This window comes from Camellia sinensis, chromosome 8 (genome assembly GCF_055761805.1).
Source record: "Camellia sinensis isolate YWXY chromosome 8, ASM5576180v1, whole genome shotgun sequence".
Lineage (NCBI taxonomy): Eukaryota > Viridiplantae > Streptophyta > Magnoliopsida > Ericales > Theaceae > Camellia > Camellia sinensis.
In genome coordinates this window covers 161,616,454-161,643,856 of record NC_138968.1, presented here as the reverse complement: position 1 = coordinate 161,643,856, position 27,403 = coordinate 161,616,454, and the positions used below count along the sequence as shown (strand labels likewise).

The 27,403-nt window shown below is 45.2% G+C and overlaps 1 protein-coding gene across 1 annotated transcript; it reads left to right on the top strand.

Moving 5' to 3' along the window:
• Positions 1 to 14,304: 14,304 nt before the first annotated feature.
• On the top strand, positions 14,305 to 15,837 carry LOC145797276 (uncharacterized). Its single transcript, XM_082884005.1, has 3 exons — positions 14,305 to 14,874; positions 14,955 to 15,053; positions 15,262 to 15,837. The coding sequence occupies exons 1-3, from the start codon at positions 14,488 to 14,490 to the stop codon at positions 15,697 to 15,699; spliced, it is 924 nt and encodes a 307-aa protein (XP_082740131.1). The 5' UTR covers positions 14,305 to 14,487; the 3' UTR covers positions 15,700 to 15,837.
• The last annotated feature ends 11,566 nt before the right edge of the window (positions 15,838 to 27,403 follow it).

The window sequence follows — 27,403 nt, the reverse complement described above, 5'->3', positions numbered from 1 at the left end:
ATTTCGAATGATTAAATTGGATTAAATAATGTTAAATTACATTAGTTGCTTTAATTACAATTTTGCCATTGAATGGCCATTTCCCTATGCACTTGTTTGGGACTTAATTAGTTCATTCCATACATCATTTCATCATCCTTCTTGAGACCAAAACCGACTAGAGAGAGAGAGAGAGTTAGGAGAGCTTTGGTTTCAACAAGAATTGCTTGGAAAATTAGAAGAATTGAAGAGTAGATTGCATAATTGAGCTTCTAGACTTGAAATTGAAGACCTAAGGTAGGAGAATCATCTTCTTGAACTTGAATTCTAGTTGTATCTTGCATGGTTCGTGAGCCATTAGTGATCTAAGTCTAGAATTGGTTTTAAATTGTTGAATTGAAGCTTGAATCATGTATGCATGTACACATTGTTGATTTTGAGGTTGTTTCCATAGGATCCTCACATGCATGTCCATATTTGGGCTATAGTTCATGAATTCATCATGTTTTTGGAAGGATTGGCTCATTTGATCATGTATTAAAAGCTTTGATTTCAATTGAATGCATGCATGTCTTATGTTCATTATGTTCTTGAAGTTTTGTTTGGATTTGTGTTTAATTGAACTACCTTTGGGCTTTGATTTTGCAAATTGATCGTCGAAACATGTCATATTATGAGTTTTAAAGTGTTTTCCAGAAAATTAGCCCAAAAGGATCGGATTTGATGCTTTAAATGTTGAATTTGAGCTTGGAGGTTCAATCTGGAAATTCCAGATTTTGAACCCATGCTCGAGCGTAGGACTTAACGCTCGAGCATACACTCTGAATACATTCATCCTGCTCGAGCAGGGAAAGTAACTCTTGAGCGTGAAATGCGTGTATCCAGTACTTTTCATGTGTTTACAGTCTGCTCGAGCGAGAGAGTTCACGCTCGAGCAAGGACCTGAGTCTCACGCTCGAGCGTGGATCGAGCGCCCATCGAGCGTGATTTTTGTGCATCCAGTACTTTTGCTTGAGTTTACAGTCCGCTCGAGCGAAGAAAGTCATGATCGAGCGGAGCTCCTTTGTCTGCATGTCCGCTCGAGCGTAGAAGGCCACGCTCGAGCGAGACCCCTGTTTTCTAAAAATTTTGATAAGTGTTTTTAAGTACATCTTGGCATCCTCATTCCATCCTAGGCATTTCTAGGCCTAGTTTAAGGCATCTTAATGAGGTTATTGATGTAGAACCACACCGAGTCAAGATAGGAACTAAGTTGTTGATTCCCAAGTGTGTAACTTAGTGTGTGTTCATTCTGTAACTGTGTAGGGTTGGCATCCGAGGACGCTCACTAGCCTCTCTGTAGCCCAGTACTCTGTGAGTAACAATGTTGTAAAGATATGTTCAATCATGAATACTTTCTGAACAATCAACTGTACTGCTTTCTGAAATGATATTTCTTATTGAATGAATGTTTGTCCTATTTGTGAACTGTATTCGTGGCATCCATAGCAATTTACTGTTATTGTACTGTTACTGCTACTGTTACAGAGATCTCTGTCGGTTCCCGTGTTGGAACCACTACTGTTTACTGATATGATGGCCATCAACTGACTGTTCGGTCCGTTAAGACCTACTGTACTGTTTGCTATTGGATGTACCACATATGACTATTATGGTTTATAAATGACTGTTATGGCATGAAATATGAGCCACAGACTGAATGACTGATATACTGTTGTAAAGGACTGTTTTAAAAACTGAAAGGACATTCATTCTTAACCTCTTTACACAACTGTTATTCACTGGGATTTAGCTCACTGTTTATATTTATATGTAGGTGTTCAGGCACCGGATCGATACTAGGGGCATCAGATTAACTCCCTTTTTGGTCAAGCCAACCACTGTGCCTCACTGCGAGGTTCCAAGTGCTACCAAGCTAAGGCTGCTTTGAGATGTTTTAGATTCTCCCTTTCTGTTTCTGTTTTGTATAGACTGTATGAGACTTGTACTGTACTCTGAATGTTTGTACATATGGTGTATGTATATGTGTTGCTTATGGAATGTGAATATGTTCGAAAAAAGTCTTTTTGTATACAGACTGTCACAGCTCATTGGACATCTTTTATTACTGTTTTGGCTTCCGCCAGCGCCTGTACTCTGTATTACTGTCTTTACTGTTAAGCAAGCCTTCGGTAATCACGGATTACTGGCCAATTACGGTGCTAAACCTATAGGGGCGGGTTTGGGTTGTGACAATTACATTCTAATTCAACGTTACTATTAGAAGTACCACTAGGCGAATGGTAATCAGAGGAGGTATTTGAGCTGGGTATGTCAAAGGAGGAGTTATTAGGAGATTGATTTAACTGGAAGATTTCAAATAATTGATTTTTAGATTCATCATTTATTTAGAGTTGAATAACTTTATCTTTTAATTTTTGTTTTTCTTTACACTTATTGGAATAATGGCCCTTTTTTCCACAATTATAACCGGTAATATTAAAAGGAGATTTAGAAGGAAATTTGGATTTTGATTTTTTAAAGGATTTAGATTTATGATGAGATTTTGGTTTATTATAATACTTATCAAGGGACTTATAATTTGAGTATCTCTTGCGGTATTTATGACTTGATTTTTTAGAAAATTGTTTATTTCTTTGGAGCTTTCTCTTAGAGGGTGCTATAGGAGGTAGGCCATATTGTTCACAAAAATTGCCTAGTTCATACTTAGCTTTATGTTTATCTTTAGCAGCTTTTTGACTAAGTTTTAAATCAATACACATTTTTAATCCTTCTTTTTGGATAGTACTGATTATATCACCATAGGTTAAATTATCATATTCAATTATTCCAGTAGGTTGACTAAAAACATCTCTAATTTTATGAGCAAAAAGACTAGGTAGACCATTAATAAATTTTTCTTTCCAAAATGATTTAGTACAATCTTCATGTAGCATTACTCTGGATGTAAAAACATCCTTATACCATCGAAAATCACTCAATGTTGGACAAGTAAGGTTACTAAGTTGATCATGTATTCTAGAATAGATATTAGTAGGCGTGCCAATAAAATGTCTAACTATAGTATAGATTAGGGTATTGCTACCATTAGGTTTATAATAACCAATTGTTTCGTCAAATATGGGTAAATCATTTTCATCTTTTTGACTTGCATGTAAAATAGATTCTCTTTGATCTTCGGTGAGGTATTTTTCCCACCAAGATTTTAACATACCAGTAAAACCAGAGGTTATTAATGAAACAATTTCAGGTTGAGTATAATCTGGGTAGTTACTGAGATAACTATTGGCAACCATGGATAAATGGTTTAATTTTTAAAGGATTTGATCTTCACTAAGACCATCTATATTCCATTTATATAATTTTTTAGCAGAAACAGAAAATTGATTATTAAGATTGGTTTCTTCATATTGGAGATTAGGGGGAGTAGGTATAGAGTACCAATTTTTTGTAAGAGTTGTAGGATTTACTTTAAGATAAGTAATTCGATTAAGATTAGAAGATTGAAATTGTTGAGCTAAAAGATTAATTTCATTGTCAGATGTGTCGGTTTCAGATTGATGAGAAATAATATCGAGGGTAGGTTGTTGGTTTAATACAGTAAGACCTTTTTCAATTGAAGGAGAAACGGCTTTTCCATTTGAAGGAGAAACGACTTTTCCATTTGAAGGAGAGGCTAACTTAGTGAATAATTGTTCTATGATTTTAACAATAGAACTATCCTGAGTAACTAGACTATCTCTTTTGGAACATTGACTAGGTAAATTAATTAAAGGCTTGTCTAAAGATTGCTTGGAGGAATGGCCGGACGTATATTCATCTAAATTAGTTTCTATTTTATCTAATTGTTTACCAATTGTTTTTAAACATTGATTAGTATAATTGTTTTGTTCAATAACTTTTTTTAATTCAGTGTCATTACCAGCTAACTTAAATGGAGAAACATTTATAACAGGACCATGGCGTTCTATAATTATGGTGGCTAGAGGAGGATGACTAGAACTAACAGTAGTATTAAAAGAAGTTTTCCATTTGGTTTTTGTAATTGTATTAACTTTGTTATAATAATTTTCTAAGTATTCAAAAAGATGAACTTCTATACTATGTTTAGTCATAAATTTATACCATTTGTGAGTAATTTTGGATTGTTGGTTAGGATCATATTTAAGTCTATAAGCTTGGCATTTGATTTTATTATTTTTAGATTTAAATTCAGTATGTAATTTATCCAAGTCAGGAACAAAAGGTTTAGTAATAGTTAATAATTGGGGGTTTATTGGAGGTATAACCTCAAAGACAGTTTGTGTTGGTGAATCCTGAGAGACAGTGTCCTCTTCAGGAAGATGAGTATAACTTGAATAGACAGGTTTACTAATCTGGGAAGTTGCAGAATCATCTACTCCTTTCATTTTGCTATGTGAAGTTTGACCAATATGAATTTGACTGTTTTTCCTAAATAATGGTGTATTAAATATTTCATCTTTTGTTTCAATTTCAGTAGGTATACTAGAAGTACTATGTCTAGAGGATTGAGTAGATCTATTAAATTTAATTCTAATTGAGCCATCAGTAAATTGTTGAATATCTTGGACATCTTGACTAGTAGATTATTTTTTATTATGTTTGTAATTTTCATTGACTGTCACCCATTGATCTGGGAGAGTAATGTCTTTCCATTCAATCATTTTAGGAATATTTATATTACCATCATTACTACAACTTTGAATCGGTAAAGTCTTGTCTTTTGGACTTTTGTGTAAAGCTTGAACATTTCAATTAGTTTTAATACATTTGTAATAAACATGGTAAATTAATGCAATATTATGAACTTTTTCTTTCATATTTGTAAAAGAACCATTTAACTGAATATTCAAAATTAAAGTATCTAATATATATCTAAGACTAAGAGTAAAATCAAGAAAACAATTAAAATGAACGGGTGTAGACAAGCCCGCGGGGGACCTCGCTACAGCTCGGACTCGACTTTCGTCAGTCACGGTTCTTAATCTGAACCAAAGAGTCCAAATCCGGCAAATCGTTTTGAGAAAAACTGATTTTTGAAAGAAGTGCCAAACATGGACTGCTTTGCCAGATACAGAGTCGCCACCTAAATATTTTATTTTGGGAAATTTAGGAAACCCTGACTCGGTGCCAAAAGGCCACGCGTCCGTCATCACCAAAGTTGCCTCGGCTCGGGAACTTGGGTACGATTGGGGAAGGTCACTTCGTGAGCACCCCCGCTCGCCCGATCAAAGATCGGCCTCTACTAACCATGATATCTATTTTTGAAAACATTGTGAGTTCTTGTTCCGGTTATTAGCCTAGGTTACTATGTGATGCTCACAGCATACAAGTATAGACTGGATCGCCTGAATTGGAACAAAACATTTCATGTTTGTTTTTGAAAGAGGTTTTGCTACCCGCAGGTAGGCTTGAAACATTTGATGATTTATTCCAATTCAGATAACCCAACCTTCACCCACTGGCATTCAGGCAGTTATATCATATAAGCACATAGCCTCATGGTAAGCATGCTATTCATGGCAGTCACTCACACGCATGCAAGGATGCCAAAGCATAAAGCTTACCGAGTACTCCAAGCCAAAATAGAAACTCATTAGAAATCATGCATGAATCCTAAGTATACAGAAATGCCTAATGCAACACATGCAAAATGCAACTATAGCAGACTCGGCTATTCTAAGATGGCATATGAAATGCTACAACTATCATGTATTCAACTTTGAAATTGAAAGTACAAAGCAGTTAGTATGATGCGCCGAGCCCAGTGCATGCAATACGGATGAATGATGCAAACATGCTGTCATACTGTATGCTAATTGAAATATGCCCTAATCTAACCATCATAAGCGGATAAATAAAAGGGAGAAAGACGTGGGGTTGGAAGACATACATCACACTCACGCACACTTATTACAGTTATGCCCTCGCGTAGAGGGTCCGAATAAATAATACAGTCCCGAATAAAAGAATATTACAGTCTAAAATATTACAAAATTCTAATTAATTAACAAATTGACTAAGGAAATAAATAAAACTGGCATGCAAGCCAGGGACTGCCTTGCTTCTGATGGATGATGCATGTCCGGGTTGTCTTGCACGGAAATCCACCGGAATGCCCCAATTAGCCTCTGTTTACACCTGTTCTTGAAATGCGTGCCAAGCCCCCAAAAAGTTGCTGATTCTTCGTTTTGCTGCAACAGAGAGCAGGAAAGGGGCATAGCAATGTATTTGCATAGATATATGCATGTCTCGATCCTCGTGCCACCAATCACGCATACCGAGGCATGATGGCCGAGGAGTCGAAATGCACAACTCAATATAGAATGAATGCACATGAAAACACAACAAGAACCTAACTCCATCATGGATGATCCGGAGTGTCGGCGACTGGGGAATTGAGACACATTCCGTCACTCGGAGTACGAAATGCACCTCGTTTCCCGTGCCCGGGCTAACTCCTATTCCGAACACGATGCAATATGCACGACATGCAACTAAGATGCAATCCTAACATACACCATGCTATGAAAGTGAAATGCCTCGAAATGCGTGCACACGGGCACGCAAACTGAGAAAATGACAGAATGCAATCTAAGATACAATCTAGTATGCACTATGCTATGAAAATGAGATGCCTCGAAATGCGTGCACACGGACACGCAAACCGAGAAAATGACAGAATGCAATCTAAGATACAACCTAGTATGCACTATGCTATGAAAATGAGATGCCTCGAAATGCATGCACACGGGCACGCAAACTGAGAAAATGACAGAATGCAATCTAAGATACAACCTAGTATGCACTATGCTATGAAAATGAGATGCCTCGAAATGCGTGCACACGGACACGCAAATCGAGGCGATGGTATATGCAATGCAAGTGACTAAAATGGCATGGAAAATGCAACATGGACTTATACTAACATGAGTGAGCCTCAGCCACACTCACATAGGATACCGAATGATGAAAATGAAGTGCCTCGAAATGCGTGCACACGGGCACGCAAACCGAGGCAATGGCATACAGAAGGCGAATGACATGAAAACATGATATGGGCTTATACCAACATGAGTGAGCCTCAGCCACACTCACATAGGATGCCGGTGGATAAAAATAAAGTGCCTCGAAATGCGTGCACACGGACACGCAAACCGAGGCAATGGCATACACAAGGCGAATGACATGAAAACATGATATGGGCTTATACCAACATGAGTGAGCCTCAGCCACACTCACATAGGATGCCGGCGGATAAAAATGAAGTGCCTCGAAATGCGTGCACACGGGCACGCAAACCGAGACATTGGCATACACAATGCGAATGACATGAAAATGTGATATGGGCTTATACCAACATGAGTGAGCCTCAGCCACACTCACATAGGATGCCGGCGGATAAAAATGAAGTGTCTCGAAATGCGTGCACACGGGCACGCAAACCGAGGCAATGCAAAAATGCGAACTATGGCATGGGAAATGATATGCAAACATGGTAATGGGATTTCAGCACTGAAAAGTGGGGGAAAGCAGCCCCGAAATGAGGCGAAATGACACCAAATGCATGGAATTGTCCCGAAATGCGAATTTAGGCACCCGAAATGGCCTATAACTATGCCAAACATGCACAATACGGACATGTAATGCAAAGACAGAAGCTAGGCAGTCCCAAAAAAAGGCACTTTCACAGTTATAAACATGGCCAAACAGTGAGCATAGGTAGGGCAAAAATGGCATGCAAGAATAGGGGCCAAAAGAGGGGTAATGAAGCAAGTGATATAAGCAAAATCCAAACTGAAAAATTCCCTTCTACAACACTGAAGAGGGACCAAAAATATGAATATTTACAGTATATGGAAGCCTCAAAATTAGTATACAAACATGATAGAAATGCGATGCAAAATGAGGCTCAAAAGTGGCTATAACATGAGGTATGCAAAATATTCACCAAACAGCCAAAGACCCTTAATAAAACATGTCGAATGGGCCAAAATAGGACTATTTCCAGAACTGTAAAATGGCCAAAAACAAAAGCATGATAGGCTAACTAAACATGCAAGAATGGGGAATAAAAGAGAGATATAACATGAAGTGGCATATGGAGGACCCAAACCATGAAAGGACCTAAATGAAACATGAAGAATGGACCAAAATAAGCACTTTTTCAGAACTGTAAAATGGCCAAAAACAAAAGCATGGTAGGCTGCCATTGCATGCAAAAATGGGACTAAAAAGGGGAGTATAAAGGTAAGTATAACATGGAAGTCCCAAATGGTGTTGAGCCCTTCTTCAATGTTGAAGAGGGGCTCAAAATAAGCCTAATATCAGTTTAAAACATGCTCAAAAACAGATTACTCATGGGCCAAAAATAGCATGCAAGACTATGACATATAAGAGGATCAATGAAGCAAGTGCATCATGGAGGGCTCAAACAGGGTTGAGCCCTTAATGAAAAGTTAAGATGAGCTCAAAAGAGGGCCCTTTCAGTTAGGGCCGGAGCTTGAAACAAAAAGCATATGGGGCTTACAAATGGATCAAGAAAAAGGGTCAAAAGAGGAGAAGTGTTACTCACCCTTGAAGATCAAAGCTTTTGTTGCTTCTTGGATCAATTTGCAGCTCCTTTAGCCTTTGAGAAGCCTTCCTTGTTGCTGGAAATGAAGTGGTGATGGTAGAGCTTGGTGGTGTAGAAGAAATGGTGCTTAGGGACTTAGGAATTTTCAAGGAAATGAGAGGTATAGAAAGGGATTTGTGTATGGAAGCTTGAAGAACAATTTTTCTAACCCCTACAAGTGAAGCCACCAGCTGGTTATAAAGGCCAAAAAGGGGGTGTAAAGGTGGGGGAAAAGGAGAGCAACTTTCCCCCACAAAATATCCCCCGGATAAAGATATTTTCTGGGGGATAAAGCTCCACAGCTGTAAAGTGCACAGTGCAAGGAACTCGGCTGGCCAGTTACTTTTGCTCCAGGTGGCCGGCCGGCCACACCCCCTAGCCGGCCGGCTAGGGGTCAAAAGGGTCAAGCAGATTTAGTGGCCGGCCACCAACTGATGGTGTCCTCCTATCTGTGTACAACACAACCCTGTGGTTAAAAGTCCAAGAAAGTGGGTCCAAGGGGTTCAACATTAGCTCGAAAAGAGGGGTTCAAAAGGGTCAAGTGGAATTACTGGCCGGCCACCAACTTTTAGGGTCCTCTCATGTGTGTACATCACAAATATGTGGTTCAAAGTTCAAGAAAATGGGCCCAAGGTGTTCAACATTAGCCCGGAAGTGTGAAAAACGGGCGCCGGAGGACGTCGGAGGATGTATAACTGGTTGCTGCAACAATTACTGGCCTCTCACCCTTCAGTGACCTCCCCGGTGATAAAACAGAGGTACCTGCCAAAAATGAACGAAAACCGTTGCAAAACGAATGCTCGGGGACCAAAACGCGCAGTTCGAGGTCCCGAAAATGGGCTGTCAAGCACCGAAAGTAGCGTTCGGCCACGAAGTGGGTTTCTCAGCCCCCAGTGTCCCTCAAAAGGGAGAAAATAGGAAGTATGCCAAAGACCGGAGCAATAGGAGATGGTTAAGCGGTCCCGAACCGAGGCACACGGCCTGACGGCTCCGAAAATCGAAAACCGGACTCCGAAATGGGAAAAATGGCCTACGGCCACCAAATGTAGCCTACGGACATTGAGAGATGGTCTACGAGACCTCTCCCTTCCCTCAAGAAAAGAAACAGAGAAAATCGAGCCTGGTTCGCAAACCGAGGCAAAGTACAAAAGAGGGTTCGGAAGTCCGGAGGCAGGGCTCACGGCCGCAACTCTGAAACTTCTGAACAAGCACATTATGCAACATCACCAAGCGCTCAATCAGTGACGTCTGAGTCTTAAGGTCGGTCAAAAATGGGGTGTCTACAGTTGCCCCTCTTTGACAGAACTCGAAAGTCATAAGTGACGGGAGTGAATGTCAAAGCCCAGAGACGACCCATTTTTGACAAGGCCGAAGACTTAGACAAACGTACAAGATAAACAGAAATGTGCCCGCAGGCAGGGGGCAAAATGAAAAATGATAATGCAAGAAGATTTTGAAGATTGGACTTATACGCTACGCGAAGCCGGTTTTGAAAGTTAGACTTATACGCCACGCGAAGCCGGTCATCCTCATGATCATGCGAATGCAGCAAGCTGTAATGAAGCAAGTATTCGCAAATAGATGCAACAGTTTTAAGCAAGAATGCAAAGCAACAACTACATTTCATGCAGTTAAGAAATGCGGAGGATTATTCAATCCCCGCCACGTCTCACACGGAGAAGATACGATACCTGTGCGATTCGTCTGGTCGCACCAGCCTCAATTGAACCGTACATACAATATCGTGCCTGCAAAAGAGAGAAACTCAACGAGCACAATATGCTATATATCCAATGTGATTCTGGAAGTTTGACACACACAGTGCCAGCAAGTGAATGCATCGCAATGCAAAAGTGGAACATGCGTGACAACGCATGCCCAAGTATAGAGGTATGCCAATATCAAGAAATGTGCACGTTAATGCAGGTATGCTCATGAGAATGCAAGTTATGTGCATGATAGTGCGAAACGAGCATGAATCAGGGTGCCCGTTTGTCATGAAGTAACAAGTATGGAAATGCGCATTTCGGCGAAGGCGACTTGATCACGGCCTCCGATCTGCTTCCCTGAAAGGTTACAACTCATTCAAAAAGGATACACTTTGATTTTGATGAGTGATGATGAGACACATGTCAGATCTTGAAGCCGAAGTTCCGACGGAGCAATTTCGCGACCGGAAGTGTACTTTTCTTGAACTTTTTCAGGTCCCGGGAACTCCAATCTTCCTCAAAATTTTCAAGGAGCTAGGTGGGCATGTGGGGGACATGGCCGGCCATTTATCTTCCCAAGGGGAGGTGGCCAACCGGTTTTCCATAAAGCAAATGGCTGGCCGGCCAGTTTTCCAAAAAGCAGATAGCTGGCCGGCTAGAAAAGAGGGCCGGCCGGCCATATACCCAAATCCGGGGGCACTTTGGTCTTTTCACCTCCTTTTTGATGCTCCTTCAATCCAAGACTTGGGGCCTATATAAGGTAGCCGAGATCCCTTCCTTTCTTGCCTCCTACAACACTTTCTTCTCCAGATCTGAGTTTCACACGCGTTTTCCAACGCCCCGTGCAAATTGTTTTAGCAAAAATATTCAGTTTCAAGCACTTTGAAGCGATTAAATTTCGGTTTCGGAGCTTCTTTTCACATTTTCGCCACTTGAGGTAAGTTTGTCTCAACATTTGGAAGATTTTCTCAGGAGTTGACTTTTGTTGACTTTTTCATTTCCCGAGAGTTGACTTTTGTTGACTTTTTCCAATTTTGGCTCATTTTGCTCATTTTTGCTCCCTTTGCAGATCTTCTGAAAATGGCGGGTAATTCTCCCCACGGCGGAGGTTTTCCAGGTGCCGGAGATGATTTCGATCCCATGACTCTACCCCCGAGGACCCGACCTTTTATTCCCGGGAGGTACAATCCGCCAGCACATGTCCTTCCGCGTGCCGTCTTCCGTCACTTCACTAGCTTTGACGAGCGAGCACCCGGGGATCTGCTTCTCCGAGAGCCGGAGCATCACCTCTCTCATGAGGCCCGAGAGGTATTTACTTCATTTTCTGTATTTTTCGTACATTTCGCACCTTTGCCATGCTTGAACACGCAGTTTAGCTTATGACATAGTACTTTGCTTGCATCCTGAACATGTAGTTTCAACACTCGAATTTCTGAACACTCGGCTCATTAATTAGTTGCGAACACACAGTACACATTAGTTTAGAGGTGAACACACGGCTCAAACACTGATTTGTCGAACACACAGCCCGAATTCGAAAGTGAACACACAGCCCACACTTTAAATTTTCTGAACACGCAGCCCAGTTAAATAGTGAACACGCAGCCCACACTGACTGAAAGTTGAACACGCAGCCCAAACTTCAAATTTTCTGAACACGCAGCCCAGATTAGAATAGTGAACGCGCAGCCCACGCTAGTTGAAATTCGAACACGCAGCCCAAACTTCAAATTTTCTGAACACGCAGCCCAGATTAGAATAGTGAACACGCAGCCCAAACTTCAAATTTTCTGAACACGCAGCCCAGATTAGAATAGTGAACACGCAGCCCACGCTAGTTGAAATTCGAACACGCAGCCCAAACTTCAAATTTTCTGAACACGCAGCCCAGATTAAATAGTGAACACGCAGCCCACACTGATAGAAAGTTGAACACGCAGCCCAAACTTCAAATTTTCTGAACACACAGCCCAGATTAAATAGTGAACACGCAGCCCACACTGATAGAAAATTGAACACGCAGCCCAAACTTCAAATTTTCTGAACACGCAGCCCAGATTAAATAGTGAACACGCAGCCCACACTGATAGAAAATTGAACACGCAGCCCAAACTTCAAATTTTCTGAACACGCAGCCCAGATTAAATAGTGAACACGCAGCCCACACTGATAAAAAGTTGAACACGCAGCCCAAACTTCAAATTTTCTGAACACGCAGCCCAGATTAAATAGTGAACACGCAGCCCACATTGATAGAAAGTTGAACACGCAGCCCAAACTTCAAATTTTCTGAACACGCAGCCCAGATTAAATAGTGAACACGCAGCCCACACTGATAGAAAGTTGAACACGCAGCCCACACTGATAGAAAGTTGAACACGCAGCCCAAACTTCAAATTTTCTGAACACGCAGCCCAGATTAATTAGTGAACACGCAGCCCACACTGATAGAAAGTTGAACACGCAGCCCAAACTTCAAATTTTCTGAACACGCAGCCCAGATTAAATAGTGAACACGCAGCCCACACTGATAGAAAGTTGAACACGCAGCCCAAACTTCAAATTTTCTGAACACGCAGCCCAGATTAAATAGTGAACATGTAGCCCACACTGATAGAAAGTTGAACACGCAGCCCAAACTTCAAATTTTCTGAACACGCAGCCCAGATTAAATAGTTAACACGCAGCCCACACTGATAGAAAGTTGAACACGCAGCCCAAACTTCAAATTTTCTGAACACGCAGCCCAGATTAATTTGCATGTAGCTTATTTCACTTCATCGGCATACAACCCATTTCATTCCATTGGCACGCAGCCCATTTCATCTCATTGGCACACAGCCCAGTTCATCTCATTGGCACACAGCCCATTTCATCTCATTGGCACACAGCCCATTCATTTCATTATTGACACATGTATTCATTCTGAATGCAGGTTAGTTCCCGCAGTGTGCGGGGGTATGGTTCCACCATCGCGCGGGACTGGTACGCTGAGCTCCCGGAGGGTGTCCGAGACTTAGTAGACTTGGTAGGGTTCGGGCCCTTCTGCGTCGGGTTGTCACGTTGTCCTGCCAGGAGGACACTGATGGCAGTCTTGGTAGAGAGATGGTGGGACACCACCAACTCCTTTCATTTCTCTGCCACTGGAGACATGACCATGACGCCCCTAGACTTCGCTATGTTGACTGGCTTAGACATAGGAGGTTGGCCCATCCCCTACGATGAGGATATGGGCGAGTGGGAGGCCGCTTGGATGTATCTATTGGGGGCTCGCCCGCCTGTTGATAGGGTTTCTGGGAGAGTCCGATACACTTGATTCTCTTCCCACTTCCGGCGGGCGGAGATGGTGCCTGAGACTCCCGAGGAGACGGAGCAGTACACCCGTGGTTTCCTTATGTTCCTCTTCGGGACTACCCTGTTCGCCGATAGAGGGAACACAGTTGGGTTATATCTGCTGAGCGCTCTGGTTGACCTATCACAGGTCAGTAGATTTGACTGGGGAGGCGCCGGCCTGGCTACCCTTTACTTTTATATGAGCGCGACCTCCCGCGGGCGGGGCGATTTACTTGGCGGCTACTGGAGAGCCTGGGAGGTACTTTTCTGTCCTCTTGATTTACATTTCTGCTCTTCATTACTTGTACATTGCACACACAGCGCACTTTTACAGTCTGTATTTTGCTCTCAGCATTTCGTACTTACATTCTGCACTGCTTTTCTCAGCTATGGGTCTATGTATACTTCCCAGCATTAGCCCCAGAGTTGGAGGTGGCAGGGGTTCCCATGACCCCATACTCACTGGTGTTTGAGGGCCCGCACCGGCCGAGACCTCGAGAGACCCTCCTTTACCTGCGACAGTACTTTGACACTGTGCGACATTCAGAGGTACCTCAGAACTTTCAGTTCCTTTCATTCTCATCTTTGATTTGCTCTGTATATTCTTGATTTCTGATTGGTTTATGCATTTATCATCCGCAGATCACATGGCAGCCCTGGGTGTCCCTGGGTGACGGTCTCCGACTTCAGTATACCGGAGGGTCGGACATCTCCCAGTATAGGGTCTTGCTCGAGGGGCCGGTTGGCAGGGCATGGTTTCTGGGGGAACGCTTTCTGCGCCAGGTATGGGGGTATCTTTCTCAGGATCCTCCCGCAGTACCCCCAGTCAGTATGCGGACTGCTGACAGGCTCTCTTACTCGGAGGTAGTCGGCGCCATGCTGGGTAGCGATGCTTTACTATATATTGAGGAGGGGGACTACGCCACTTACCGTCACATATACTTGATGCCTCCATTGACGGGAGCTCGTATCCCGATGATGAGGCCTGCCGGTATGTCATCCTCGGGCCAGGCTCGGGCTCGGGCTGCAGACGCCCCTTCTACTAGAGGTGGGAGTAGACCGGTTCCTCCGACTCCGTCGGCTTATCCTCATCCTGGATGGCCAGATATGCCCACTGAGTTGATGGCGTGGCAGTATGGAGCTATCTCCCCGACTCCGATTCCGCTAGAGCCTCCGATGCCCAGTGATCGATACGCCATTGATCCTGACTCACCGCTGGTATGCTCCACTGTTTTTCATTCATTATTCAGATGTTTAGACATTTTTGTTCACTGATGACTATGAGCTCATATTTGCAGCCACCGCGAGGGTACATGGAGGAGGTGGTTGGACTGGTGGCCACACTCGAGGGCATGGTCCTGCGTAGGGAGGCACAGTTGTCTGTCGCGGGCATTCAGGTACCCTTCAGTTTTCTGGCATTTATCATACTTCTGATGACATGCTGATTTCTACTGCATCGATAGACTACTTGTGTAAAGCACATCTGACACACACCCCACTTGGACACTGCATTTACATGCACCCACTTCACGTAGCCTTTGCTTGTATCTGCATCTGATGTATATATTTGGACTGATGTATTTGAATTGAACTCTTTGTTTTCAGATGCCTTCATGGTCCGGTCAGCCGCAGGCCAGGCCACCCGGGCCTCCTTGGGGAGCTGGGCCATCTGGGCCTTTTCAGGGAGTTGGGTCACCCGGGCCTTTTCAGGGGGCGGGGCCATCCCGGCCTTCTCGAGGAGCCGGGCCATCTAGACCTTTTCGAGGAGCTTGGGGAGGGTCTGTCCGCAGAAGCAGGACTCACGTTGTAGAGGTGGAGCCTGATGAGGAGGAGGAGGATGCTGAGGAGGAGGAGGAGGCTACCGACCGTCAATCAGAAACATCTGCTGAGGAGGGAGGCTCCGGTTTTGGTTCGGGGGACAGAGGTGAGGCTGAGGGGGATCCTGAGGATGACAGCTCTGACCCAGATGATGATGATGGCGCAGAGGTTGTCCCGCAGAAGAGGATGAGGAGTGCTTCTTATTTCCGTTCCCGAGGACATTGATGCCGCTGTTTCCTGCTTTATTTTTCTTTTTGCTAGTAGTTTGTAGCACTTTGCACATTGTTAGGCAGTTTTATTTTTTGTAAAACTTGTACCTTTGTTTGTTGTAAAGCCATGATGGAATGAAATAGCTTTTGAAAAGATGTTTTGTATTTTAAACTTTTAGCATCGTATCGCATCAATTTATTTCGCACAAAAATGAAATTGAATGGGAATGTGCATTGTGTAATCACCAAGTCAGGTAGTGAACCGACGCAACAAACTAAGCAACTTAACTTACTAAGATATAACAGGACCTTAGGAAGTTTACAACTCGATAAGCAAGATGCAACAACGTTGACAACGCAAATAAACAAGACTTTAAACGAAGATTGTTTAAACAGAGAACAATGGCTCAAAAACACGAAACACGTCCGCTCGACAAACAACTCGATAAGCAAAACAACAACTCGATAATCAAAACTACAACTCGATAATCAAAAACTCAGCAATAACAGAGTGTACTTCGGACGATCTGGGCACCGGAACGCATCCGAAACGGAGGGAGACGAAGGCCTTTGACTCTCCCGTTGCATGGAAATGCTTGAAACTTCCCTTCAAAGAGTAAAACAGGGCCAAGGAGATACACTGCAGCATTGCCGGCCACCTTTGGGGGCCGGCCGGCCAATTTTGTGGAGAGAGACAGCTGGCCGGCCAGTTTTGCAAAAAGTAAATGGCTGGCCAGCCAGAAAAGGTGGCCGGCCGGCCACTTAGTCCTGCAGCCACCAGATTTTTGACACGTGTCCCCGTGAATAGTGTTTTTCCCTCTATAAAAGCCTCAACTTCGGGAACATTCATTTCATCTTAGTTTTAGCCAAAGATGGAGGCGTTTCTCTCAGAAAATGTCACATCTTGGATCTCTTCTCTAGATGGCTCGGAAAAGCTGAATTTCCGGGGTTTCGGCTTGAATGCACTATTCACGCTGGGCCGTACTTCGCTACAACTTCCTTTTCTCCATGCCGCGGCAAGGTTCTGGAATCCAGTGACGCATGTTTTTAGCTTTGGCGGCCAAGAGATGTGTCCCACTTTCGAAGATTTTCAGGTTTTGATGGAGTCTGAATGCTCTGAAGTGATCTTGCCCCAGCTCTGTTTTGGCCACACTCAGGCTTTAGGGCGGATGTGTGGGCTCACGGCGCATGACGCTCGATCTCTGATCTGTAGTGAGGAACTGGACATCCTCGGCTTGATCCATCGTTTTTCCGACGCCGGTGACCGCAGCAACCATTATTGGCAGGGTTTCCGGCAACACGCCCTCTGCTTATGTTTGTTGTCTCACTTTCTGCTTTCCTCGGGCTTCGGCGGGGCTAGCATTCGCCTGATTGAAGTTGCCCAGGGCTTGAGAGAAGGAAAGAGCTGTATTGCCATGACCTTGGCCGAGACACTGATGGGCTTAGATTCTGTCTATCACCGGGAGGCGACTAGGTTCGCCGGGAGTCCACTGCTGCTGCAGATAATGTTTCCCACCCAACCTTACATATATATTTGCTCACATCACTCGACCCTCAGGCTCGGTTTTCTCGCAGAACCCTTGTCTTACTTTTCTCTCATCGTACATCTCTCTGTTCTTTATTCTCTCATTTTCCATCCCTCCCCCAGGTATGGTTAATGGACAAGTTGCAGGTTGTGGACTCTTGCCCAGCCTATTCAGCTCGAGGCTACTTCTTTCGGCAGCGCCTAGTCAATGCTCTTGACGAAAGGTGGTGGTTCGATTGGATGTGCAATTTGCCCGCAGACGGCATTGCTTGGCGTTGCCCTTGGCTCAACCTCCCGGCAATGAGCTATAGTATGTCCCGGCTGATTGGGATCCAATTGATTGGTCTAACCCACTGCGTATTCTATTTTCCGTTCCGGTTCCTGTGTCAATTTGGTCATGATCAGACCTGCCCACCTGAGGGGATTGAGTACCCAGCCGCTTTCCCGATCCGGGGTGCACAGCTTGCCCGATATGCCACAGCATGGAGGACTAGAGAGCTCATGGCCCCTGCTTCCACTTTCAGTTGCACTTTGTCCGATGAGTGCTTAGATTGGCTCAATGAGGAGGCACAGGTTGGGCCTAGCTTGGCATCAGATGTTTCGTCCAGCTCTGGGAGGGGACGCAGAGATACTTGATTCAACTATGCCCCAAATTTATTGCTTATTTAGCATTTTCAAGTTTTCTTTATGAATGTACCAAAAAAGCAACCTCGATTGTAATGCAAGAGTAGGAGAACTCTATTTTGAAATCAATGAAATTGAAAGTTGTGGTACTGAAAATTTTCCGCTTTTGGTCCAAAAATGGTCTTAGTCATAAAAAGATTAATTTGAACAAAGTCAACTTTTATTAAAACTTTTCAAAACTATTTTCGATGTGGATCAGAACTGGACACGCCGGAGATCTGTCACTGAAATGCACAACCCAAGATCCCTGCAACTGGAAAGTTGCCCCTAGTCTGAAGAACAATGCGGCACTTCATAGCAACGAAAAGTTGCCCATAGTCTGAGTAACTTTGTACCGTCGCGGCAATAGAAAGTTGCCCCTAGTTTGAACAGCACTGTACCGGAGATCACGATAAATGCTGATGGATAAAGATGACTGAGGTGATCAAAATGGACAGAGTTGATCGGGGAAAAGTTTATGGCTGAACTTCATGGTGAAGTTGCCTACGTATCCCAAAGATGGGAATCAAGCCTTATGTAGTTCAGGCCGAGGTTCACTCGAGTATTTTCACTCTCCTTTTGCGCTCTAACTTTTGCCAAGGCCGCCCTTTGCGGGTTTTCAACCTTGCGAGCTCAGTTTTTATATTTTCTAATTTTTTGTGCTCTGACTTTTGCCTAGGTCGCCCTTTCGGGTTTTCGGCCTAGCGAGCCTCTCAAGGATAGTATTTCTTCAACTTGTCCATATTGATCGGTTGTGAGAACTCCAAGCCATCTAGATCCATCAGAACCACAGCTCCACCTGACCAGATAGCTTTGATGATGTAAGGACCAGTCCAATTGGGTTTGAACTTGCCCCTTGGGTCGTGGATGGGAGCTCGGTTGTCTTTGAGCACCAAATCTCCTTCTTTCAGATTCCTGGACTTAACCTTCTTGTTGAAAGCCCAGGCAATTCTACGTTGATAGCCTTGGATGTGGTACAGTGCTTTCAGTCTTCTTTCATCAAAGAGCATGAGTTCTTCGAATCTGCTTTGCTGCCAATCTGCTTCGGCTATCTGGCATTCAGCCAATACTCGTAACGACGGAACCTCAATCTCAATGGGTAGAACAGCCTCCATTCCATAGACCAATGAATATGGAGTCGCTCCAGTAGAAGTTCTGATTGAAGTCCTGTAGCCCCACAGAGCAAATGGCAGCTTGTCTGGCCAATCCCGATAGGTTCCCACCATCTTCTGCAGTATATGCTTGATATTCTTGTTGGCGGCCTCAACCGCTCCGTTGGTCTGCGGCCGGTATGTAGATGACTTATGGAAAGTCACATTGTATTTCTCCAACAAGTCTATCACTTCTTTCTTAAAGTGGGAACCATTATCTGAAATTACCTTGTTTGGCACCCCATAGCGACAGATGATGTTGTTCCTGATGAACTTTGCGACATGCGACGCCTTCAACACCGCGTATGATTGGGCCTCGACCCACTTTGTGAAATAATCTATCGCTACTAGGATAAACTCATGCCCGTTTGACCCCTTCGGGGTAACAGCTCCGATCACATCAATTCCCCAGACCGAAAAAGGCCATGGTGAAGTCATGTTGTACAGCTTTGACGGCGGGATGTTCATGCGGTTTGCATGAATTTGACACTTGTGGCATCGCCGAACAAAACTAATACAATCCTCCTCCATGGTTGACCAGTAGTAGCCCTGTCTGAGGATCTTTCTAGCCAGCATTACTCCATTCATGTGTGCACCGCACTCCCCCCCATGGATGGCTTCCATCAGGCGTTTTGACTCTTCAGCTTCTACACAGAGCTTATACATTCCCAGATGACCCCTTTTGTACAGCTTACCCTCGCAGATAATGAACCGAGCAGCCATTCTTCTGATGGCCCTTTTATCCTTGGCGTTTGCCCCTGGTGGATATGTCTCCTTTTCCAAGAAGTTCCAGATGTCGTAATACCAGGGGTTGCCGTCTTGAACCTCATCTATGGCGGAAATCGACTCGTATGCTGGCGTAAACTTTTGATCAATAATGACTGGACGCATCCGGACTCCGGACGGGATGTCTATCATAGAAGATAGAGTTGCCAGTGAATCTGCAAACCTGTTGTTCTCTCTTACGAGGTGGGTGAAATTTAGCTTCTCAAACCGAGGAATTAGCAAATCCAAGGTTTGGTGGTAAATTATCATCCTTTCCTCCTTGACTTTCCAATCTCCTTTTGCTTGAGACACAACAAGGTTTGAGTCCCCAATGACGTCCAATCGTCTTGACCCTAGTTCCAGGGCTGCTTCCAGGCTAGCAATACATGCCTCATACTCTGCCTCATTGTTCGAGACTTTGAACTGGAGCTTGAATGCTAAAGGGATACGAGAATCGTCAGGCGCTATCAGCAACACCCCTATCCCATACCCATACTGGTTTGACGCTCCGTCAAAGTACATCGTCCAAGTTTCATCTTCGACGTGCAGAATGGCTTCATCTGGGAATAGATACTCAACCGCTTCATCCCCCTCAACCGGGTGGTCGGCAAGGAACTCCGCTACCGCTCTCCCTTTTACTGACTTGCGCGTTACATACTTTAAATCAAATTCGGAGAGCAACAGCAGCCAACGAGCTGGCCTACCCGTAAGTGCTGGTTTCTCGAAAAGATATTTGATGGGATCCAAACGCGAAACCAACATTACAGAGTGAGCTAACAGGTAGTGCCGCAGCTTCCTGGTTGCCCATACCAAGGCCAAACAAGCCTTCTCCAGCGGTGTATAGCGGGTCTCGTAATCCAGCATCTTTTTGCTCAGATAGTAGATGGCTCTTTCCACTTTGTCTTCTGACTCCTGCGCGAGCATGCAGCCCATGGTAGTCTCAGTTACCGAAAGGTACAATATCAACGGTCTCCCCGGCTCTGGTGGTGACAACACGGGCGGGTTCTGTAGATACTCTTTGATCTGTTCAAAAGCTGCTTGACATCGGCCATCCCACTGAAATTTCTTTCCTTTCTTCAGGAGACCAAAAAGTGGTTCACAAGTCAAGGTTAATTTAGAAATAAACCGTCTTATGAATTGCACTTTACCCAGAAAGCCTCGCACCTCCTTTTCAGTCCTTGGTGGTGGCATTTCTAAGATGGCCTTGATTTTGGAAGGGTCGACCTCGATGCCCTTTTGTGTAATCAGAAACCCTAGCATCTTCCCTGCTGTAACACCAAACGTGCATTTCTGGGGATTCAGTCGCAGCCGAAACTCTTTGATCCTTTGAAAGAATTTTTGTAAGGCGGTGTAGTGGCCCTCTCTTTCTTTGGACTTGACAATCATGTCGTCCACATACACCTCGACCTCTTTATGGATCATATCATGCAATATTGTAGTTGCTGCCCGTTGATACGTAGCTCCAGCATTTTTCAACCCGAATGGCATCACTCTATAACAATATGTACCCCACGGGGTAGTGAACGCAGTCTTCTCCCGGTCTTCGGGTGCCATTACTATCTGATTATAGCCTGAGAAACCATCCATAAACGAAAGCAAGGCGTGTCCTGCCGTGAAATCCACCAATTCATCAAAGTGTGGCAAGGGAAAGTCGTCCTTCGGACAGGCCCTGTTCAAATCTCTGAAGTCTACACAGACCCGAATTCTGCCGTCCTTCTTTGGCACCGGAACAATGTTGGCCAACCAAGTTGGGTATTCAGATACCAGCAGGAACCCTGCGTCAATTTTCTTAGTGACCTCTTCCTTAATTTTGAGAGCCCAGTCCGGGCGAATCCTTCTGAGTTTCTGTTTGACAGGGCGGGCCTCGGGATCAAGAGGGATCCGGTGCTGTACAATCTCAGGATCGATTCCAGGCATGTCTTCGTAGGACCACACGAAAACATCTTTGAAATCTTTTAATAAAGCGACTAAGCGCTCGCGCTCCTCCGAAGACAACGTGGACCCGATCTGGACCAGCCGCGGGTCCTTCTCAGTACCAACATTCACAGTAGTGATTTCATCCATTAAAGGTTTAACAAATCTTTCCTGCTCTTGATCAATTAATCGTTGCAAAACTGGGGGAATTTCTTCCTCGTTGTTTTCATCAAAATTTTGAAAATCCTGATTTAAGCAATAAATCAAAGGCACAGAAAAATACTCGGAAACCACATCCACATCATTCTCATTAAATATTTCCAAGCCGTCAGATTCCTCTGTTACAACAGACTCAAAAGAAAATGAAAATGACGACCTAGACAGGACTGTGGCATCCGGGTTATCACCCCCAGGAATACCGGACTCAGACTCAGTCGAGCTGGAATCTGATTCCGACGCACAAGATTCGGTAGAATCAGATTCCTGCTCACCACCTGACCCGGAGCTGTTAGATAAAAAGCCTTCTTCATATTGCCAGATGAGAGAAGGTGCGATAGATGCATCCAAGATCGGCGCTGGAAAGCCCGCAGCTATTTCATCTCCAATCACAGAAACCGAAGAGTTATCCCCCAAGCACTCTTGGCCGATCGGAGGATCTGATAGTAGACTCGCCAGTGCTACCCCCATTTCAAGCTCTGTGCTCTCATGATCCACTGTTTCACATTGCTCAACCTCAGTTGGTGGGTCTGTCTGCGCTTCGGCAACGTCATCCCCAGATAATTGTATGTCGAAGAAGATTTCAAAACCAGGCACGCGCTTCCCCTCCGCGTTTAGCCATGGCTCCGGGAAGCCGCAGAATGGAAAATCTTCCCCCTCCCGGACGAAACGTCCGTTTAGGGTACCCCAGATGGGCCTGTGCATTAACTCAAATGGCTTCCCGGCCTTCTTTGCTCTGGCCCTTCCGACCATTTCTTTCCCTTTCCTCACCCAGTCCTCTTTGGTGGGCAAATAACCCAGTCCAAAGGCGTGAGGGTTGTGTGGCACTTCGGCCAACACTGAGACGCCCTTCCGGCCGCTTCTCCCTAATCCCATCCCGGGGGTGTGTTTTAGCTTGTTCATGAGGTAGATAGATTGAGCACTAACGTACATGCCCTTATTCACAGCCATGACATTCTGCACCACTTGAGCCTCGGCCAAAGTGAACCCCGACAAAAACACATCCTCCGTGCCGTGCTCGATCTCCAAGACAGGTGTGGACACTTCCGGCGGCGGGTGGATTGATGATTTCCCGAAAACGATCGCTACCCCTTTCCCGTGGGGGTACTTTAGCATTTGATGTAGAGTGGAAGAGACTGCTTTGACCTGGTGCAACCACGGTCGCCCCAAAAGTAGGTTAAAGGTTACGGGAACGTCCAATATATGAAATTCGATGTTGTGTTGTCCTGGACCAACCTTGGTTTGAATTTTAACAGTCCCCATCACTTCTCTGCTGGTATTGTCGTATGCTCTGATCACTTGGGTGGTTGGGACGAAGTCCACGGGCTTTAACCCGATTGCATATGCCGTTCTGGTCGGGCAGACATTAATCGCAGACCCGGTATCAACAAGTACCACCGGTATCCACTTATCTCTACATTCCACAGAAATATAGAGAGGTTTGTTATGATTTGTGCCCTCAAGCGGTAGCTCCTTATCCGAAAAGGTTAATGTCGGGGAACCTCCTCCCGGAAAAACCAGCCCAACCAGCTGTTCAGGCGTGGTGTCTATGGAGAGTTTGGACTTGTCCATAGCAGATAGGACAGCTTCTCTATGTACTCGTGATGCCATTAGTAGTCCCCAGATGGAGATGTCTGCTTGTATCTTCTTTAACTGTTTTAGCACAGCTTCATCTTCAATCTGCTTCTCCTTCTGTTTCTCCGCTTCTCTATCCTTCCCGGATGCCTCCTCGGGTTGGTCCAGGTGTGGGGGTTTGAAGTACCGCCCACTTCTTGTCATATGGTCAACCTCATCGAGGTACCAAGTGTCATCCGGTTGATTATTTCCCCAGTCTTCATCCGTGTGGCCAAGACATAAGTCATCGTCTTCCCACCACATTCCATCGGCAGCCAACAGACACCTGTCTGGCTCCGGTTTAGTTGCACTTGCAGTATTCCCTATCAACATGCTCGCAGCATTCTCTATCTTCGTGCACACAGCACTTTCAGTCCCCTCAGGGCCTTTAGCTTTCCTAATTCTCTCAGCCTCCTCAAACTTTTCTCGTTCCAGCTGCATCAGTACAGCTGTTTGTTCAACAATTCCCGTATCCATAATGCCCATGTCCCGAGCGGAATTCTTAGCACCGGCGCTCTCCGGCGATACAACTTGACTTTCGGTCATTCTGGCCACAACTGATACTTCCGCCCCTGCCGGGCTCTGTTCTGGTTGGGCTTCCCCCACTGCATCTGGTTGATCCTCGAGCCATCCAGTGGCCTCCGCTGATCCCTCATAATCGTACCAGTTGATTGACGTATCCTCCAGTTCTTGGTCATCGAAAAATTACAAGTTGGCAAAGTCCTCCTCTACGGCTGTCAGATCATCTGCCCATAGCCTAGATCCATCCCCCCGGATCATGCATAGCTCTCCTGTCTCTGGCAATTCTATACCTGGCCCAATTCGGCTCGTTGATAGGATATACTCGCTTGGATCATAGGCTCCCCTAGCAAAACTCTGTCCAGTCTCAGATTCAACAATCTCATTCTCTCCCAAAATCTGCCCTGCCCTGTCTTCGACGGTCACCACCATCGGTTCTGGTTGGGTTTTAGAGATGTCCACCATGCACAAGAAATCAGTGCAGTCGGGGAGGAGCACCTCCGGCTTGGGTAGGTGAGTGGGCGTAATATAGATGCTAGGATCGTAAGATGCGACCCCAGTCTGGATAAAATTGATTCTTTTGGGAGGGGGAGGTTGGTTATGTGGTGTGAGAGGGTTGGTTGTGACATTGGGTTTATCAGGAGGCGCAATCACCTGTTTGTCAATAAGATCCTGGATCTCATGACGCAATCTGTAACAACGGTCGGTGTCATGACCGTGTTGTTGGTGATATGCGCAGTATTTTGCTGGGTCATAAGAGGGGGGGAGTGGATTCGGTAATGGCTTTGGCTCCAGGGGTTTTAAATGATTTTTTCTGATCAATATTCCCAGAACTTTGGTCAGAGGCATATATAGTGGGGTAAAGGTTCTTTGGCCTCGCGGTTGGAATTTGTTGGTTTGTGTGTTGCTTCCGGACGCGCCGGAGAAGGGTGTGGCAGTCATGGGCCTTGGAGGGGGAGGGGGAGTGGTGGTGACCATACTAACTTCCGAGGCTCTCGTATTTGCAGCGCCACTGGGGCCCGCATTGTTGTTACGGTTGAACGTCCTCCTCGGTTGTTCTCTGTCATGGTCAAACAGACCTTGTTTCATTGCGTCTTCGATTTGCACCCCCATCTCATGTAAATCTGTGAAAGTGGGGAAAGGGACTACAATCATTCTCTGCATCAACTTCGGATGGAGATTGCGCACAATCATCCGGATTTGATCTTTGTCAGTGGGCCTTAAGGTCATCATTGACGCCTTTGTCCTCCATCGGATCACAAAGTCCGAGAAAGTTTCCTTGGGCTCTTGCCTTGTCGTTTCAAGATCATGGGTTGTGATCTCGATCTGAGTGTTGTATGAATATTACGTGACAAAGGCCTCAGCCATCTCATCCCAATTCTTCTTCACTTCATCTTGTAACTTTGTGTACCAGTGGGCGGCCACTCCCGACAGGGTTCGGTCGAATAATGAAAGCTTCTGTGGTCGTGTTAGGCCCATTGGCCGCAAGATATCTGCAAACAGTCGGAGATGGACCATGGGGTCGCCGGTCCCGTCAAAGCGGTCGATTTGTGGCATTTTGAACCTATCGGGGAGCGTTACGGCCTCCTCGGTATATCCGTCTTCGATATCCGGCATAGCCTTGACCCCTTGGGATTTCTTAAAGAGCTTCTCCAGTTTGCTCAATTTCAGAGCTGTATGATCAACCTCGAACTCGAAGGGAGAGTCGAGGCGATTGGGTGCATGGACCTTGGACAGTTGTGGTGGAAGCGGGGGCGGAGCTGGCCCCGTTGGAAGATTCGTGTCCTCTTGTAAATTTTGGACATTCGGCAGGGTATTCTGGGCATTTGGTGGGGCGTTCTGAACATTAGGTGCCTGCTCAGGTAATGGAGCCCCTGCCGGAGGAGGGATTTGGTGTGAAGCAGATGCTGTATTCTGTTGTTGCAGTCGGGTAATCAGCTCAGCTTGCTGGGTCATAATTTCGGCCTGCTGCTTAGCGAGTTCATCTCGGCGAACGGCATCCTGCTGCATGGCCCGCATGGTTTCCTGCATTTGGCGCATCATCTCCTCAACTCCTGTTGGTGCCGTCATACTGTTTCGATTTGTCTGAACTACTGGCAGATCTGTCTCAATGGGGATCTCAATCCAACTGTCCACTGATGGGGGAAACCACTGTTCTGGTGATCTCTGTTCAGATACACTGCGCTTTTTCTGCTTCCTTCTGGTAACAAGGGGTAGAGAATGGAACACTGGCTGTCCGTCGATTAGATCCTCAGATCGATGGAGTCGACGACCTCGTGTCCAAAGTGCTTGGGGAATGCCTGCTGGGTTGGAAGCAATTGTGCTAAAACTGACCTAGCAAAAGATAAATAAAGCGAAATGGAAATAAATAAACAGATAAACGGACAGCATAACAGCTTAAAATAAAATGCATGACACACAGTCGGACATAACAACACACAGTTGATAAGCTGAAAACACACTGTCCTCAAACACTGATTATTATCCCTGTATCACTGTCCCCTAAAACAGGATTTGATATCCGCAGATAGCTGATTCTCAAATACTGGCTGATGCCCGCAGGCCTGATACCCATAATACTGAACTGATGCCCACAGGCCTGATACTGACAATACTGAACTAATGCCCGCAGGCTTAATACCCAAACTCATATACTGAACTGATGCCCGCAGGCCTGATACTGACAATACTGAACTGAAGCCCGCAGGCTTGATGCCCAAACTCATATACTGATACATGCATTCCTGTAGAGACGCACTCTAAAGCACATAACAGATAAGTGAGAGCCAAAACACCCTTATGTTGGGGTAGGGTTTCCCTGTCCTATCGTGTCAGGAACTAGGGTTTCACTACGCACAGAGCGGTTTCAAACAACCTATAAACGGGTAAGCAACCTGTCCTAATTTGGAATGGTCACCATGGATCCGAATATGCACTAGGTCGAATGGTCAAAGAGGGTGCCCCGGTAAAACCGGGGTTTGTGTTCCCATACTGGCAGAGCCCACAACCGGTCAGCCTTATGGTCATGCCTTGACAAGACAAGCCTCCGGCAAACCGTTCAGGAATAGCAGATGGCAAGCACGGTGTCCTAGGTGCACCAATGCAAATGCAATGCAAAGAATCACACAAGTGTAGTCAAAAACAGATATCATGAGTTCGAGTCAAGTTCTCTAATTCCCCAGCGGAGTCGCCAGAAACTGTAGACAAGCCCGCGGGGGACCTCGCTACAGCTCGGACTCGACTTTCGTCAGTCACGGTTCTTAATCTGAACCAAAGAGTCCAAATCCGGCAAATCGTTTTGAGAAAAACTGATTTTTGAAAGAAGTGCCAAACATGGACTGCTTTGCCAGATA

What these genes read in the sequence shown, in the direction of transcription:
- LOC145797276 (XM_082884005.1), top strand. Translation starts at nt 14,488, where the DNA reads ATGCGGACTGCTGACAGGCTCTCTTACTCGGAGGTAGTCGGCGCCATG. An exon ending in TTGATCCTGACTCACCGCTG is followed by an intron (nt 14,875 to 14,954) that starts GTATGCTCCACT and finishes TCATATTTGCAG; the next exon opens with CCACCGCGAGGGTACATGGA. An exon ending in TGTCTGTCGCGGGCATTCAG is followed by an intron (nt 15,054 to 15,261) that starts GTACCCTTCAGT and finishes CTTTGTTTTCAG; the next exon opens with ATGCCTTCATGGTCCGGTCA.